General features: G+C 37.3%; 2 protein-coding genes and 1 long non-coding RNA gene across 12 annotated transcripts in view; 2 read left to right on the forward strand and 1 right to left on the reverse strand.

The window, feature by feature from the left end:
• The window catches only part of PUDP (pseudouridine 5'-phosphatase), a 79,515-nt gene extending 76,678 nt beyond the window's left edge, over window positions 1–2,837 (reverse strand). Inside the window, exon 1 of one of the 2 annotated variants that reach the window (XM_061459861.1) lies at window positions 2,683–2,837. In XM_061459861.1, coding sequence (XP_061315845.1) covers window positions 2,683–2,764 — 82 coding nt within the window. In that variant the 5' untranslated portion in view covers window positions 2,765–2,837. Of the gene's footprint in view, window positions 1–1,689; window positions 1,931–2,682 lie in introns of those variants that run through there. The other variant, XM_061459860.1, reaches the window with a different exon arrangement.
• The window catches only part of STS (steroid sulfatase), a 98,548-nt gene continuing 82,159 nt past the window's right edge, over window positions 2,282–18,670 (forward strand). For 2 of the 9 annotated variants that reach the window (XM_061459856.1, XM_061459851.1), the window contains exon 1: window positions 10,880–13,547. Coding sequence is in view for 6 of the 9 variants with exons in the window: in XM_061459851.1 (XP_061315835.1) it covers window positions 13,546–13,547 (2 nt within the window). In the remaining 3 variants the exon portion in view is untranslated. Of the gene's footprint in view, window positions 2,714–3,449; window positions 3,531–10,878; window positions 13,548–18,670 lie in introns of those variants that run through there. The other 7 variants (XM_061459852.1, XM_061459858.1, XM_061459854.1 and 4 more) reach the window with 7 other exon arrangements.
• LOC133272579 (uncharacterized) lies at window positions 4,660–6,525 on the forward strand. Its single transcript, XR_009744470.1, has 2 exons — window positions 4,660–5,182; window positions 6,146–6,525. It is a non-coding gene; the product is annotated as an uncharacterized LOC133272579 (long non-coding RNA).

Genomic DNA, 18,670 nt, shown 5'->3' on the forward strand with positions numbered 1-18,670 from the left:
AACCTAAAGGTTCAGATTCTGAAAAATGCAACCAGCTATGGAGGTACTTTAAAAAAAGTGTAGTTTTAGATACCCAATACCAACAACTTTGTTTGTGCTCTTTCAAAACAAGTTATTTAAGCAGATTTCTATAGCTTTGAGAAACAGTATTTCTCAAAATAAAAAAAAACTCATTTTACCATCTTCGATTAACACCATTTGACACATGAAGAATTTCAGTGCAAAAATTAATAGGATATTATGTCTCGCATAGCTTTACATCAATATAACCATTTGTCTCATTGAGAAGATTTGTAACAAACAGGCTGGGCAGAAAGTGTCTGTGTGTGCCTTATTTCAGTCCTTCCCCAGAATTCTTCCAAATTTCTTCAAACATCTATGAATCCTGCGGAAGTCCAACCAGTCTCCCAACTGCTTTTCTGCCTCCTAAGGGCCACAATTTGTCATGAAACAAACAGGTTTATAAAAAAATTGTTAAAGTTGTGAAAAAACTCAAAGTATTTAGAGGCTGAAACATACTGTAAGTCCACTGAAAGGAAGTGTATGTTACAGAAATCATCAAGGTGGTGTCCCCTTTATGCCTCTGTACTGTAACACACTTAAGACTATTTTCAGATTAATTTTATACATAAGTATAGCCTTCATCACAGCTGAAAGGTTACTGAAAGACAGCGTACTCTTTCTATGCAACTTTTTAAAATAAAAGAAATCAAAACCACACTGTAGCATAAGACAACACAACAAATACTTATCAGGCAAATGAGGCCTTGTCTCATACATAGGGAGAAAAATAAATTATACTAGGGTGCATAAACACTTAACGTAAGTATATTTTATATATAGGCACACAACATGGCTAAATTTATATCTGCTATTTTATTTTGAATACAGAAAGTGACAAAGTATTTCTCTGGAGCTGTACTTTATAACAGATAAATTTAATAACAGGAAGGAGTAGGTTTATACCTCTAGTGTCTCAATCTTGATAAACATAGGTCCAAGAGTTATGGATCCCTTATAATTACTTGCCCAGTAAGAGGTACAGTTAGTACTCTACAGTACTTTTAATGTTTCTTCACTGTATGAACCCCAGGAGTCTGGAGAACTAAATATGACTCAGAACTTCAAATTGTTTTGCTCGTTTGGAATGTTACAGCAAGGCAATTTCTGAAAGTTGACAGGATAGCATCTGAGAAAAATTCCTTTAGCTACGATTGTCCAAAAGCTAGAGCACCTATACTCCCAATACCTGACCAATAACAGATTCACTTAAAACTGATACAGAAATCTTCTGCATCCACATCAATGCCTACACATTCATATTGCTTACCTAGACTGTCCTGTTCAGGTGAGTATTCTCTATGAAACAGATTTTCAGATTATACTTAAAAGCAGTCATATGTAAGTAAAAAAGAAAACTTCCCTGAAACTTCTAAACAAAAATGAAATTGCTAATAAAAAACTCAAACAAACAAAAAAATCCCAGCAAACATAACCCCACAGGCTATCTGAGACCTCAGTGGTGAAACTGAAAATAATAACTTACTTAATCGTTGTTTCACATAGCGTATTGAGAGTGCAAATGAGACAAATTGAAGCCAAAGGCTCTAAAGTTACTGAAACTATCTAACATGGCAATAGAAGTAAAACCATTTTTGTTTTAAACCATGATAACTGAATAGCCTTCACCTCTTATAGGCCTGAAGAAGGGAAAAGCACACTTCTGCAGAATAATTCATTAGACTTCACAGAGGTCTTTCCAGAAACTGCAATAACATGGGTTTTGCAGAAAGAAGGCAGGCACCTCAAGTTCACACTCTTGAAGAATTCACCCACATCCAAAGCTGGCTCCTGTGTAATATTCCACATGGACTATTTAAAAAAAACAAAGCACATACAAAAATACTCCGTTATTCCACAGGAGACACACAGCAGAAGGCCCCGATTCAGAAAATAGTTAAGAACAGACTTAAAAGCTGCTCTACTCATATTGACTTCAAACCTCAAAGTGCAATCCAGCTGTAGCACAAGAGGCAATAGATTTCAGAATAACCTTGCAAAGCTGAAACCAAAATAACAACCGAGGAGTTGACTATCACAGCAGTTTCTAAGCTTTTCAGCTGCAGACTGCACCTCTAAACACTTAAAAGTGCTCTCCTGGGCAACCCCATCCAGCAAAAGCCACCCCCGGGTAGTGAACTCTTCGTGTCACGGCAAACTGGAAACCCATTCGCTCCCTAGACCCCACTCCCCACGGCTTTTAACCCCAATGTGCTCCTCACCTATCTCCTCACAGCCACCCTAACCTCACTCAGTCCTCCACCGGTGATTCAGTGTAAGCTCCCTTTTCAGCCTCAGCCCTGGACCTTCTAATTCAGAAGTTTGCCCACGTTTGGAGGAAGCAGCGGGACAAGGAAGTAAGACGCGTTTAAGCAACACCACCCCGGGTGCCCTAGCTGCTCGTCTGCAGCTCCAACACCGTCAAGGAGCAGCCGGACAGCACGGTCGGGCCTCGGGAGGCGCCTCGGTGGAGAGGCGGCGCGTCACGGCAGGGAGAGAAGGGGGCTGCCCGCTGCAGCCCCTCACCGCCCGAGCGAACGGGCCGGGCCTGGCCCGGCTGCGCAGTGTGCCTGGGCAGCGAGCGGCCAGGCCGTGGCGGGGGAGAGGGGAAAAGCTACACACCCAGAAGAAGGCCGTCCATGTCAAAGATCAGGTGAGTGACTGGCCGCAGCCCGGCTGCGGAGGAGGAAGAAGAAGAGGACATGCCTAGGCCAGAGCAGCCGCGGTCCTAAGTGGCAGTTGACCGCGCAAGCGCGCTTCGCCGCGGTGGCGGGAGCGGAGGGGAGCAGGGGTGTTGTGGGGCCGGTGTGTGTGCCGGGAGCGGCGCTGGGAGCGTGGCCTTCTCTGGTTGGTTGTTTTGTGGTTCTTTTTTAAAAACAAAGCCTATTTCTCTGCATGGGGTCTCTCCTGGAGGGGGACTTCTCATTTCAGATTCCGTTTGCTGCAGCTTACGGGTCATACTGAGGAGTTGCTCAAGTTTTGACATTTTCAGACAGTGTTCCTTCGCAAAGCTTTTGTGTGAATGTGTGGAAAATTGCAAGGATAGTATTATCGCTGGTAACTGGAGCCATAAACAGGCACTAATCTATGTGAAACCATGAGGAAAGAGTAAACCCATCTCTTAAAAGGGCTGCTGGGTAGAGAAATAGTTAATTCTGGGTTTTGCATGGTGGTTTGTTTGTTGTTTTTTTGGGGTGGGGGCCGGGGGGGTGAGGGTGGGATGGTTAAGCATTCAAGAAGATCTGAAGTTCAAAAACAAACCCAGTGCTCTTGAGAAAAGGCAAAATCTCCCTGCATGGACACATCATCCAGTTCTGTCTGCGCGGTTGCAAGGGGAAGAGGTAAAACTTTGCTCATCAGCTTTCACTTCTATTTTTTTTTTAATGCAGGTAACTCACCTTTGGGCATCAAGATTGCTGAAATACTAGTTGCAGAAGCAGCTATGGAAAGAGCTCTGTCAAGCTTACAAGGTGACATACTGACTTGAAGATTTGTACTGCTTCACAGTTCCATAGGAAGGCAATGGTTAGTCGCAGCTTCATATACTGCAAGTCCTGTCTGTCTTGTCAGTAGGTAGGCCTCTTGGCAATTATTTTTTTTTTTCCTGACAGTTCCCTCATTTGAATTTGCAATACTTCACCTTTTTAGCAAGTTAGAGGTGGTCTTTAGGTGTCATACAATCACATTTGAATTGTAAGTTATCCTCCTTATGCATCTTACCTGCCTCCAAAACCTATCCCTTAAAAGAACCCTTGCCCTAGAGTTGTGAGAAATAGCGTAGTTACAAAGTCCTTATACCTCTTTTTATCTTGGAAATAGGAAAACAAATAAAACACTGTTGGCCTTTACTTGTACCTTTTTAATAATAAAACTTGACTTTCAACCTAAATTATTTGAGTTTTGGGTTGCTTTTCTGCTTGGTTTGTTTGTTTTTAACTTATTTTGTAATGATTATATTTGATAATGCTGCTTAGGTTCTGCCTGTGTAGTCTAGGAAAAAGACTGCACATTGCCTTAAATGTCTTTTAAAAATGTCATCCGTAGTCCTGATGCACACCTGTTAGGTCTTGCATAGATTTAGGAAAATGGGTCCTGTGCTTCCAGATTTTTTTTTTTTTTTTGTAACTTTGTGTAAACGTTAAGAATGCCCACAGCCATTTTCTTTCAGCAATAAATACTGTGCACCAAGTCAATATTCCAGCTTTGTTTCAGACACCAAATGTGTTTGTCTCCTTAGTGGTTCACTTAGATGAGAACATAGATAGAATCAATAGAAAGTCCTACATACGATGTGTCCAAAAAAGTGTTACTCTGTTAAAAGGAATAAAAAAATCGTTATAGTAATATCACTACTTACAATGGTAGGCATTCTCCTATTTTAAGAAAGAATGTGTTTCTGCTGTAAAAGCAAAATTTTCAAGATGGTGAGTAATGAGGTTGTGTGGCAGTGATACTTGAAGTGCATTCATCCGCTTTCTAATTAGGAGATAGTCTTAAAAAAAAGAAAAAAAAACCCTGTCTTTAGTCGTATTTGCTGGCATACAAACACCTGTACTTGTTAAAAATTAAAAATAAAAAGCAACGAACAGCATCAGTCAGATATCTTGATTTATTGTTCTAATTAGAGAAAAGCATATTTTGATCACAACTCTGGCTCTTCCATTCTTCTCAAAAGAAAGAGACTGTTTTTAGTGTTGAGTTCATCTCAGAAAACATAAGGCTTATACAAAACTTGTGATTATTTAAAGTGGAAATAAATCCTAAAGGCAACCTTTGGAAAAAAGCTTATAAAATTGAAGTGTAATCTACAAGATGAACGTTTTAGGGTTAAGTGGTTTGTGCTACATATCTTAGTGTGTGCATTTCAAGACTGTCAGGCTACCTGACAGACTGATGACCTCAATTTGCTTTGCTTTACTCCGGCTCATCAGTGATAATCAGTGAAATATTAGCTTACTTGATTCTTCAAAGCTGCATTCAAACACAAGAAAATCTTCTCAAAATAGACAAACCATTTAGGTTTATTCAGCATGACTGTGTCTTTTTACTAACATAATAAAACTCAATGAAAGACCAAGGAGAACTTTTAATTCATGGTGGAGCATAGTTTTCTAGATGCATAGTGAGAATGCTGATTTAAATTTTATTTGAGCTGTCTTAAATATTTGTCTCATTTCAACAGTAGTATTTGGGTTTTGTTTTTTTTCTTGAATGAGTGAAGAAGTTGAGATTGGGAATTATGCAGTTGATTTTTTTTGTTTGCCTTTTATCACTTATTTTAAGCCTATTTCAAGTGCTGAAGACTTTATTTTAATAACTGAGTTGTAGGAGGCATACTGTGGTGGAGGTACAGTAACTGTGAGCATGGATAGTTAATTATATGCCTGAGGACCTGATGTGTGGTTACTGGGAAGGGTGAACTTTGGCTACTGAGATGCAAGTAGACTTGAATCCCTCAACGTCTGAGGAACACAGTTAACTTCTTGTACATTTTTTTAAATTAATTTAACTTTCTATCTAGGCATATACAGAAGCAGATAAGTAAATCTCTGCCAAGTTTTATATTTTGTGGTGTTACATGATACATACATATGTGGATGTCCAGGTTTTTTAACAAATGTAAATTAGCTGCCTATAGCTTACTCTTCCTACTCCAAACCAGGCTTTTTTCTATGGTTTTGTAATAATGCATTACAATCACTTTGTTCTTGGTGTGAGATAAGGTGTAAACACTCAGGCCTGTATCCATGGGGTTATTAAGTACACAACACAATGTTTTGCATATACAGTTCTCATAACCTTTTTTAACCTTTGTATGTTTGTTTGGGATTTGTTTACCTTGGAGCTAAAATGTTTGCCACATTACTAAACTTACCTATTTTTTTTTTCTGGAAAGTAAAAGTTTCAGAATATGCGTGTTTTCTTAGGTAATGCACTTGACTCAAAAATTGCAGTTTCCTATTTCACAACTTTATATTGTGCTCGAAACGTGGATTCACTTACATATTTTTGTACCATTTACAGGAATGTCATGCACTATGTGTTTCATACAGAAATGACTGACTTTATTTTTCTTGTTCTGCAGGCGCCTTGGCAAAGAGGATAAAGAGATTATAATCCATTTTGATTTGAATCTTAAAAAAGAATCTAAAGACTTGTGTAAATCCAGTAATTTAAAAGCTTTTGCAATGATGTACATGAACAACTGTTAAACCTGCTATTAGTAACAATTTACTTGTAATGAATTAGACTTAAAAGTAATTTAATTAAACCATCAGCTGAAATTCACAACAGTTGCTATAGTTGAGCCTATAAGCCCTCAGAAAATTAAACCCCTCCCAGTGCTGGATGTCACCAGACAAGAGCTTTTTACCCTATTATTGTTTTAGTATATGTTTTTATGGTTGCAAAAGTGAAAATGAGCATGTATATTAAGGCAATTAAATAATACAATACACCTGCTGATCTGGATAATCTTTTATTCATTACATGAGTCAAAAGGGAGTCTATCCTCTTTAGCCAATCGCTTGGCTTCTTACAGCCAAGCAGGGAGGGGGGGAGGAGAGCCATCTGTTTTCTGGATTTTGCTATTTGCCACATGGGTTAGTTACAAAGGCAAGAAAGATGATGTGTTATGCTTCAAGAGAATAAAGTGAAGAAGATACGTGTTGGTCATCCATAAATTTAGATGAGGAACTGTAAAAAGGCTTTTAAACAGCAATGAGGAGTGAAATTCTGGAAAAGCCAGCCAAGCACACAAGAGACAAGAAGAACTCTTAAGATATTTTTAGATGTCCATTGCTGCATTTATTGATGGGATGGTACAACAGAACAATTGGTTTCTGAAGCTGAGAAATGAAGCTTTAATGCCATGCTTCAGGGGCCTTTTTTTGTTTCCACTCAAGTCAGTGAGAATAATTTTCTCTCTTCTATGGTTTGTGAATTAGCTTTTTCGACATAATTTTTTGTCTTCTAGTAAAACATTGGCTGCACACAGGCAAAGTTTTAAGGTAATTAGCAGTGTCATTGTAATTGAAATCCTGAAGTGCTTAGTGGTCCCTTAGCCTTAAACTACCAGAAAGATTAGGGCAGAAGGGATTGCATTTCCTTCATTTGCAGCTTTATTTATCTAACTTTCCAGTGTTGCAGGAGCCTAAAAGTTTGGTCATGCTGTTCGTTCTCTTTCTTGTCTGCATGTGAATTTTATAGCTATATTTTTTTTCATTTTACTACAGTTTGATTGTTACAGATTACAAGAAAAAATTTGTAGTGCCATGTGGAATACACATTCTGTCAACCTTCCTGAACAAGACATCTGTCACTTGGTTGCTGGCAATAAGGGTGGAACTGAATGCACTGACCCTTCCAGTGGTCCCTTTCAGTCTTGTTCAGCTCAACCTCTTCAAAGGCTGCAACAATTACAGCTTCAGATGGAAGAGAGATAGAAGGATTGTGATTCTCTGGGTCACAAGGTCTCTAAGCTACTGATCTGTAATGCTTCAGAGTCAGGTTTTATATGTGTGTTCCCCACTCAGCATGCAACAAGCTGTAGAACTGAATTTCCAGAGCTCAGACATTCTGCTTACTTTGTGCGTGCATGGCCTTACAATTTTGTACCTACCCAGAAGAGTCAAGCAGAGATAAACAAATGAGCTTGCCAACACTCAGCCTAGAATGTTTGTCTACATGATCAGGGTAGTCATCCTACCTGCCTAGGTAGTGCAGGGAGACATACCTTGAGGAATAAGGTTCAGTGTGTTGTAACAAAATATATGAGAAAATAATGTAGTCTTATTTCCTATTTTATGCTTTGAACTAGAATTTTCTTAGCAGAAGGTAAAGAGCAGATACTTGTTTTCATAAAACATTTGTAAAATGGAAACACCACTTGTAAATACTGATACAGTCAGATATTAGGGCTACCTAGAAGGAAGCATATAGTCTCAGTACTGTGAAGCCAGTGAGATCCTGATTTTTTTTCATTTTTTTATTTCCTAAGACAACTAGCTGCACCTACTAAGCGCATCTGAACCATTTCACCTGGATGAATGATTCTCACAGTGATACTGCAGGATTGAAAGATTCCTAGATTTTCTTTTCATGTATGTTTACATGCTGGTAAGGCCAGAACAGATGTTCAAGACATAGATGAATTATTTGAGACAGAATTGTGTATGTTTAAAATGTCTGTCCAGACATTCTGCCTAAAATTTTCCAAGTCTTTGCTCTTCTAGGATATCTTTGTTCTTCCTCTATATTTTTTCAATTTTTTTTTTTTTTTTAACAAATTTCATTCCTTTAACCTTTCCTCATAAGTTAATGCTTTCTGAAGCTTTCAGCATTTCATTTGCTCTTCAGGATTCCAGTTTTTCTGTATCCTTAGAGAAGTCCACCACTCAGATATGTTTTTATAGCTGTGGGGTTCATAAGTGACAAATAGAAAGGCCATGTTTTACTAATAGGCTGCCTTCTTAGGTACAGCATAACTTTGAATTAACATAAGAATTGAATTAGCTCTTTTGCCATAGTTTTATTTCGTTCAGTAATGAATGATTTGTAATTCTTACGAATATTTTTTACTACTCCTGCTTAGGTTGTTCCCATTTTGTAGTAAGCCAAAAGCTTTTGCTGCCATTTGCTAATTTTAAAATTTTCTTTATGGATCACTTCTAGCTGTATCCTCATTAATTAAGAATAGTCAGTATTATACTTCACTGTTAAGAGATCACTGGCAACAGATCTAGCCCATGAAGAGCTTACTACCTCTTCATACAGTTTAAAATATTTTTCTGCGTTTTTAAGTATGAAACATTTCTATCTTGCAAGCCTGGTAAGGCAACTATTTCCAAAAAAGCTGTGTTACAAAATGAATCCTTGTATCACTATTTCAAAAATGTTGCATGTGTCACTTAGCCTGGTGGCTGCTGCAACTAATAGGGAATGAGTGTTACAGTAATGAACACATTTGACAGCCTGACTGTGTAATCTGTTTTTCACTGGCTTTTCATTTTTAGGCCAACAATTATGCCCTTATCTGGAAAAATTAGACTAATGCAATTTTAAAGAAATTATTAACAAGACTTTTAATATTAAAGATGGTTATATGTCCTCATTAAGTAAGATGTGCCATCCAGAGACTAGCCATCTAGCCATCTTGTTCCGTGGTCATGAAATGAGGTAGGGTTAGGCTGTGCTCTTGAGCTACAGAGCTCTGACGAAAGCATCTGTGTTTCATGAAGCGCAAAGCTCCGCTCAGTAGGTGGCATTCTTGTCACTGACATTTGTCACAAGTATCTTCTGGGGTAGTGCTGGCACTAAAGCTGTTTAAAGTTGGTGGGAATATAGTAAACCTTTTCCCATTTTCAATTTTTTAATATATTTAGCTGGGTGATTGTTGCTTCTTGAAAGACCTGACAAAGGGTTGGAATGTACATACCTATCTGCTTTTTCTGACTTCATCACATACATTATTCATGTAGATTCAATGGAATATACTTTTCCTGTTTGCGCAAGACCACCTTTCCTTAAAGATCCTGTTCTGTTTGTGAGTAGAGGTGGCTTAGTCAAGTACCTGAGAGTTAGAAACTATGGCTATAGTGACTACTAAACCTGGATCTTTATTCTTGCGTGGTATAGTCAGTATGTTCCTCCAGCTAAACTCCTAGCTAAACTCTTAACTAAAGTTTAACACAACCATGATAAAAAATAACAAAATCATTAGAACATGTCACTGACTTCCATAATAAAAGCCATTATGACTTCCTCAGAACTGTACAAAGCCCTCTGCACAGATTTCACAAGTTTGTGTAATGATTCCCCTGCATCCCTCAGGGTAACTACATAGATACAGAATTTTTAGACTGAAACTTGGCATTAGTGGTTTTGGTCAAAGCCAAAGAATAAAGATTAAACGTCTTTTTTTTTTTTTTGCTGAAGATTTGTTACAGCATAAATATTGTCTAATATACAATAATCCAATTTTTATAAAGACCCTAGGAACAGCAGAGCTGCATTTTTTAATTCTGGACAAGTGTGACTTTCAAAAGCATTTTCTGAAATTAGCTAGGTTCCTTGGGTTTTACTGTACTGAGAAGCAAGTATCCTTCATTCCATTTTTAGCTCTGTTATTGGTTTATCACATTAAATACAAGTTTGTATTAGCAGGTTTATGTGGAAGCATAAGCATTTAGGTGTGTGCCAATATTCAGTCAGTCTAAGAAAGCAGTGCATCATGTTTCATTTTTACAAAGATATACCTGTACTGTAGCTGGTAGATGAACACTTTGTGGTGCAATTGAATTTGATCCTAAACTTCCAAAGCTTTGGCAGAGATATTTTAATGAACTGAGACAAAAGGTCTATCTCATGGTAGCTCTGCCTCTCCGCTAGATTAAAATAAATCCAGTCATGCATCTTTTCATCTCCTTTTCGTTCCAAACACAATTAAAAAAAAAAAAATTCCTTTACCAATTCAGTGAGTTGAACTTTGTTATACATATGAATGTTCAAATATAAATGTGTAGATACTGTCTCCCACTTGGTGACCAGAAGACCAAAGTATCTAAAAACCGACGTTTCTAACAAATTATGAAAGAAAAAATGAAGTTGAACCCTGCATTCATATCCATGTGGGGGAAAAGACATCTAAGGACATGCATTTCTGACCAAGTTTCCTGGTGGAAAATACATAAATTGGGGTGGAGGGAAGAGGATAATATGTAAACTAGGTAGCACTTTTCAAAGTTTTATGAATGATTTTTTTTTTTTTTTTTGTATTAGGGTCCTCGGACTCCCTGGGAGCAGTCATTTTCCGGGAGTACAGAAGTTTCTAAGACAATGTACAGTGAACAAACCAGGATGGGCTACTACTGGGTGTGTTTATAGGCAGTGAATCTCTGTAATTCTATGCCTCTGATGGAAAAGTTTGAAAAAACTGAAGTTATGCTTTAAAAGGGGTTTTAATGCAGTTTCTCAGAAGTTGCTACATTCAGCAGGAATGTTTACCATGTGTACAGAAGGCGGGAATATACCTGAAATTGGCACTGCACATGTTTTCCAGAAATATGGTGCAAAGCCACTAGCATTTGAAAAGCCTAACAGGAGATCTTGAGTAATAAACTGAAACAAGTTTGTTGCTGCTTTTAGTTTATTATTTGGTTAGGCATGTGTGTATAGGTGTTATGAAAACTTACTGAGATTATTTCTTACTAGTGAAGTAGCAATTGTGTTAGCATTGTATAGTAAGTTGTCTTTTTCAGTGTTGTCCTTCCTTCCCTCCGCCCTTCTGTTTTCAATTCACGTGACTGGACTTTGTATCCATTTATCCACAATCAGTGTAGAGCCATCTTGTTTGAAAACCAGAGACAGAAACAGAAACAAATTCCGTGCTGCAAGGTAAAATGCCCCTCCTGCCCCAAACTCTGTCATTTATATATAGTTATATGTAATTGTAAACATTGAGCTCATGTATAGTTGGAGTTCATATTCTTTCACAGCTCAAAACAATATCTTCATGGCAGGGAATTAGCAATTATTAGAAGTAATTAACATACACTGTATTGTCTTTTCCTCTTTAACTTAATGCAGTCTGTTTTTAGGTAAGGAAGGAAAAAGGTAAGTTAATACTGTCTACTCTTGTTTTTAAGATACTGTCAACTATGGTGGTAAGTTATTTTGCAACAAAATGGACTTTGTTATTAGGGATTGCAATGAGGTAGAACATTCCCTGCCTGCAACAGGTTAAGGAGTATGTAAGCTTTACTTGAATAGTGAAAGCATTTTGAACAAAAAAGCAAGCAGGGTGTTTGTGAACAAGAACATTTTCCAGCTGTGAAACAGTGTTTTTTCTCTTACCACTTAAGCTCTGGTTGTTTAAAAAGTAATGTTAAAAGTGTATGTAATTTTGATTATGGACTCTTTTTCAAGAATCAAATGGAAATGAATTGTTAAACAGTCTTGGAGGGGGGTTAGGATCTAAAATAAGCTTGTGGTTTTGAAGTGACTATGGTTTGTGTGCAGTGTATGTAATGTGACAAAATCCACTTGATTCAAAGCCTGCAAGACTTAACTGTACCTTACAAAGTTATATTAAATAAATCTAATGTCTTCCTTTGTGATCTTTTACAAATCCAACCTGCTGGCTGAGGGTAAACATAGCTACTGAAGAGTATATATAAGGGTAATCTCTGGGAGAGAGGATGGCAAGGAATAATAGGCAAAGAGAAAAGGTAAGGAAAAAATAATCACTTCTGAATAGGTTGTATCTGCCAGGCTTAAGCAGAAGCTCTACATTTAGCAGCCATGCTGAGAGAGAAAGAAGGAAGATGAAAGAGAAGACTAACCAAAACAAGTGTTAGAACAGAAACTGACCAGGCATATTGCCTGCTATGCAATTTTGTAATTACTTGCTAAGGATATGGATTCCATACATCCTGTTTTATCACAAATGTTTTTTTTTCTGCTTCTGCCCTTAGGGTGCTCTCTAGGTGTATTTTAGTAAATGCAAACCTGTGTTAAATCCCTGTCAGACCAGCAGCTGAGGCTGCTTTAACATCTGGAGAACCACAGATGTTTGGCAATAGGGATTGCTGTATATTGCTGGCCAGTGGAAAAGCCTGTGCTGTGAGGAAAGAAGTCATGTAGGACGAAAGCAGCAATGTGCAGCAGCATCAGGAGTTGTAATGGTAGAGTGATAACAGCAATATCTAGGCAAGCAGAAATGGAGTTGTTGAGGAGCTGCATCCAAGAGGTATTCAGTTTGACTTTATATTGATGACACAGAAATACAGGATTCTTGAGTAGAAAGGGATTTGGAATATGATGGGAGATGGTTTAGAAAGATTAGGATTGCAGAAGAATTTGTGTGATGGCTTCTTGATTGTATGAGAGGAATTTTGAGGGTGATGAATTAAAATCAGCTTAGTGTTAGAAGAGGGTTAGGAGGAAGACAGGATATTAGCCTGGGATTGTTAGGAAGTGCTTAACAAGAATTATGGCTATGGCACTCTGGGCTGTGAACACAGAAGTTTGAACTGCTTCAGGTTCACAGTGATAGTGATCTTGGATTTTTCACATCCTGGACAGTATTTTAAATTAAAAGATAATGGTGTAAAAATGGTCTCTTCTTTTTTCTATTGTACCAAAGATCAGCCTATTCAGAAGGAAATCTTAGAGTAGAGAGCTCAGACAGACCTATTTTCCTCTGACATTGTCTTAAACTAGCCAGGTTGGTGGTTGTATGATGTTGTATGCAAACATGCTTTCTAAAGGAACCCCTAGTGATACAAATTTTAAATAATTAGAAATAAAAGTTAGTAAGCTAGAAGGCTACTTTATTCTCTTCTTCCCCCCCCCTTCCCAGTGTTTTTATTCTGCGCTGCTGACAAAACTGGCAACTATGATGAAGAAAATTAGAAGCTGTTGACATGGATTAGTCATTTACAAAAGTTACTCTTAGCTACATAAGAAGCATCACATCTCGAGTTCATGTAAGTTATTATAATAGACAACTGAGTATGTTTTCAATTACAGCACTTGTCTAATAATAGCAGTGAACTATTAGTCCTGAAAAATGCATGTTGAACAGAGGAAACGACATGTTCTTTTTCACTGATGAACAGAATCCATCCTTTAAAAACATGAGATTGTGTTGTACCTGAAGGCATATAGCAAAGGAAAGTGTTCTTTCTCATCAACTTCTTTAATGACATTCTGATGCAATTCAAAAAGCGTGTTATTCTCTTCAAATATACTTGCAGCATGCTCTAGTCCAGGCCAAAAGGTAATGAGACCCATGAAGCTATTATTAAGTAACCTTTCAAATGTTAAAAGGAAGTTAATACTGGTTTACCACAAGAAAATGAAAAAAAAAAAAAAGTCTTTTTTTAATACTTACTATATTTATTTGTGTTCTTAAAATGTCATATAAAATAAGGTGAAAATGAAGTGAATTACTATAGTTTTGAGATAATGAAAATTTTCATTTTGCTGTGTTGTGATTTTGCCTTTTAGCTCCTATGTGCAAAGGAGCTGTGTTCTAACAGCAAGTATTTACCAGTTTCCTAGAGCTCCTATGAAAGAGAGAAAGAACTAGAGAAAAGAAAGGGAAGAAGAGAGGGAAGGAGGAGGGAAGGAGCAAGAATTTTGTACTCACACAAGGCAGAAGGAAACTGGATATGTTGTGGCCTAAATTGCTGTTTTTCCTGTATTGCTGTAATACAATATACACATTTCATTTGTTCAATTTTTTTTTTTTTTCTGTCAGACTCTAAGAACCCACTTAGTCTGTTCATGTATTCTAGGCAGATATTTTTAGTCTTAGAATTGTTTGCTGTTTCAGATATCTCTCATTTTAAGACTTTTTAATTCTAATTGTTGCCTAATCCTATCTTGTTTAAATTCTATCCCTCAAATATTTCACCAAGCTAAGTATATTTACAGTTTTTTAATTTGTTTTTATTTTGTTTTTCTGAGGGAGTAATTCAGATGTTCCTTGGTATTCTTACTGAAGTTATTAAATGATCAAATCTTTGGAATTGGGATATAAAGTTGGCTAATGTATATGCCTCATTTTGTAAATGTCTTTGCCCTTTAGCTTGCACATTTTTTTGAAGAATGTGATCTATGTAGTTTGCAATCAGGCAGCTATATAACCATTATACAGCTCATAATCCTTCTTTTCCTAATTGTACAAGTGTTCTTTCCAGAGTAAATATTTTCCTGGTTTGTAGGACCTCCTAATTTTGTGATCGCTGTGTTGTGTTTTCAAATCTGTTTCCAATAATTGTATTTAGTAATGCTTGCAATGAATAGTGCTAGTGGAGTATCTCTGCATTAGAGCTGGTTAGAAAATTACTTACCATCTTAATTCCTCCCTATTGCCATTTCTGAAGGTTTTTTTCAGCATGGTAATAGGGGAAAAAATAAAAATTTTGACTGGATAATCCTATTCTATTTGCTCTAATTTTGAATTAGGTCATAAAAAGATGGGTGGTATGTGGGTTATCTTTTAACCATGTTCAAAATAACGTGGTAAAAAAATCTCCCAGCACAAAAGAACAACAAAAGTGATTTGGTTGCGTCATATAAATGCTAAACACACTATTTTTCTAGATGTAAGAGTAAAGATCATGAATTTAATTTTTGGACATTAAACAAAAATCTATATTAATCTATATTAAAAAATATAGATTATAAAATCTATATTAAAATTCCTTTTATTTTGCCCCACTAGAAAGACTTTTGTCAAAATAATTTGGAACAATTTGTCATGAGACATGTTCACAACTGTTTCCAGGATAAGGACGTACCATTCCCTGAATATTGGTTCCATGACAGAAGTAACATAACCAGATTTTCTCTTGCTTAGAAACTTCAAAGAAGAAACTTAGTCTTCAGTAAGCAGCTACACTTGTTTATTTTAAATGTCTCTTACTTGTGCAAATTAAAAGGAAAGAGAAGCTGTTCATTTATTTCTTGTGAGCCTCCTGCTTACACCAGCAACACCATAAGTCAGCTGAGCACAACTGAATTATTTTTTACTTAAAAAGCTTTGCTATTTTTCTCCCTGGTAAAAGGTTCACTTTTAGAGTCTAGATGGATTGCATCACAGCAAAGAAACTTTTGGTTAATGGTAATCAATGAAAGCAATTTGCTGTTGGATCCATTCATCCCCTTTTCATTTTAAATGTGGTAGGTTGGCCCTGGCTAACAGCCAAGCACCCACAGCTGCTTGCTAGTTTCCTTCCCATGCTCCTGAGTGAGATGAGGGAGAAAGCAGGAAAATAGGAGGATCAGAAGTGAGAAGACTCAAGAGTTCAATTAAAGACGGGGAAACACACCTTAATAAGTACTGTCAGGGGCAAAACAACTTGGGGAATTAATGTATTGCCAGGTAGCATAAATATTTAATTTTTTATTGGAATATTGGGAAACAACAAGTACAGACATCTAAATATGCAGGAAAAACACCTTTCCTCCCACTTCTCAGGCTCAACTTCAGATTTCCTTCTTCCATCTTCCTAGTCTCCACACCTTCACTCCAGACATCTACTGCTGCATATTGTGCTCAATCCCTTCAGTGAGGCAATGGGTGGCTTATGAGGATGAAGTCAGTGCTTAGCTATGTGGAGCAGCTCCTACTGCCCTGACCTTGTTGTTCCCACCTCCTCTTCCTCTTGGTCCTGTCTCTGCCACTCCACCCCCTTCCCTCTGTGTTCATTCCCCAGAGTGGTTTTTGCCCTTTCTTAAATATATTTTCCCAAGATGTTGCCAGCTTGTCTGACGGGCTTAGCTATGTCTGCAGTGGGTGCATTGCAGAGGCGGCTGAAACTGACTATTTGGCACAGGACAGTCCCATGTCTATTTTCCAGAGGCCTCCCCTGCAGCCCCCTTCTGCCAATACATTGGCACCCGCATTCAGTACATCACCATGAAAAAGTGATGTACTGTGATATTTTGTTTTGATAATCATGGGAGATGTTTTTGGTTTGTTTTTTTTTTTCTTATGCTTTTTCTAATGCATATGCTTTATAATAGTGTTTCTGGGAAAGAGCGCAAAGGCTGGACATAAGTAATAGCCCAGATACAACCATTTCCTCTTAATTAGTTCGCATCCCTTCTAATACAGCCATTCTCAGTCTCTGCAATGGGACAAATTGAACAGGTCCTTGTGGACAAATGAGAGGGCTGCTTGCAGTACCATTTTATCCATTGAATGATTTGAGTATATCTGTATCATATAATGAGTACACTGTTACTCTCTCTTTTCCCACCCCTTGTGTGACAGGACTGTCCCATGATGAGAATAAATGTGTCTCCCGTGGTGTGATGGGCGTCAGGAGAACATGTGTAATACTTGAGCATGTGAATAGGTTCATTCCAGTGAGACACTATCAAATTGTATGCCATCCACATGAATTGCTTGATACTGCCCATGCAGTTGAACAGACTTTTTCTTGTTATATGTCAGGAGCTAAAGCGCTTTTTCTTCTGTGAAAAGGAACTTGTGAAAGGAAGTAAGAGGATCTAGCAAAAACTGGCCAGTCACAGGCTGGTTTAGTTGCCATGTGTGCGTAGCCCTTAGGCAAGAGGGCAGCAGGGAGTGGGCAGTGAGCAACAGTCAGGCTGAGCTCGTAGTCTGTTGGTTGGTCATCTCTGACAACATCTTCCTTGAAATATTGTCTGGCTTGAGTAACAGTATTGAATGTAATTTCTAGATAGAATATTAATCAGGTTACTGTACAGTCTGGAAAGGACGAATACTTATACATCCTTTAGAGGAAAATTTTCCAACTAAAACTCATGAACACTTGTCCCCAGTTCTCAGATTTCAGTGGAACTATTCACAGAGTAAGAAATTGTTGCATCAGTAAGTTTGCTAGGGCACATTATACTAATTGAAAAGTAATGTAGTGGTCGTTTATTGCACAAAGTTTTTTTCTTATTTTATGCTGAGCACAAACAGGCAATGCACCATCAAATTGGGATTTTTTTTATGTAACTTTATTCCTTTTTGTATATATCCAGTCTAAACTAGATATTTAGGCTCTCTTTGTAGTCTGTGGAAAAAGATCGTGAGCATCACTTCCAACATTTCATTATACCAATCTTAAGGAGAGATGAATCATCCTCTTAAGGTGCCTGTCTCCTCCCATTAATTAGAAAGCAAGCCTAGATAATTAGCTCATTCTAAATGCATAACTTTAAGATGAATAAATTCAGATGCACCATGAGTGTCTAGTTGATATGGGCCATGTAGGCATTTAACTTCTATGTGGCTAAAATAAATATTGGCTGAATAGCAACCTTTTCTCAATTTTTGTATCTAAATCAGTCAGTTATAATGAGAGCCCTTGAGTATTATCAAAATGCAAGTATAAATAACAATAGAGCTGTTTTAAAAATCATAATCCTACACTTTGAGAATGAATTAATGCAAATGCAAGTTCTCTTTTCTTTACGTGAAACATCCTTTTGGAAACACTTTTAACATACTGGATTATTTTACTGGTGTGTTACTTGCTAGCTTTATGAGGCAAAGAAAAATTAACTGGCCATTTCACTGCAATTTCTCTGGTAAACCATTTTGACTAGAAAAGTAGTTATAGATAGAAGACTATTATGTTATAAAATCCAAAGCTTTGATCTTGACAGACTTCAGAGGATGCCAGTGAGTAACTCAGGGGAGAGTGATGGGTTTGGGGGTGTTGAAGGGTGTTTATTTATTTGGTTTAGGGGGGGTTGTTTGTTGTTTTTTTGTTTGGGTTTGTTTTGTTGGTTTTTTTTTTCTGTTAGGTTTAATGATTTCCTGTGACAGGCATTTGAATACTACTGTTTCAGTGAAAAAGGGTTAGAAATTACTTCAAATTGGATGAAATTAAAATCCAGTGTTAATTGGTTGATCATTTGGCTTACTGTCCCTCCAAAGACTTACAGCAGGACTCACGTACCAACCTTCAGATCTGTGCAGTATCCCTGTGAAGGAAGTGTATTGGTGGAGTCTAGTATCTTATTCTGATATTGCATGTAATTAGATTTTTTTCCTTTTTAAACATTTTATGGAATATTACTTTGAAGATGAACAGAAACTCAAAGGAGATCAGTTTGGCTA

The sequence above is a fragment of the Pezoporus flaviventris genome, unplaced genomic scaffold (assembly GCF_033815535.1).
Source record: "Pezoporus flaviventris isolate CSIRO_AGI_PZ_B2104156 unplaced genomic scaffold, CSIRO_AGI_Pfla_v1 ptg000030l, whole genome shotgun sequence".
In the NCBI taxonomy this organism is placed as follows: domain Eukaryota; kingdom Metazoa; phylum Chordata; class Aves; order Psittaciformes; family Psittacidae; genus Pezoporus; species Pezoporus flaviventris.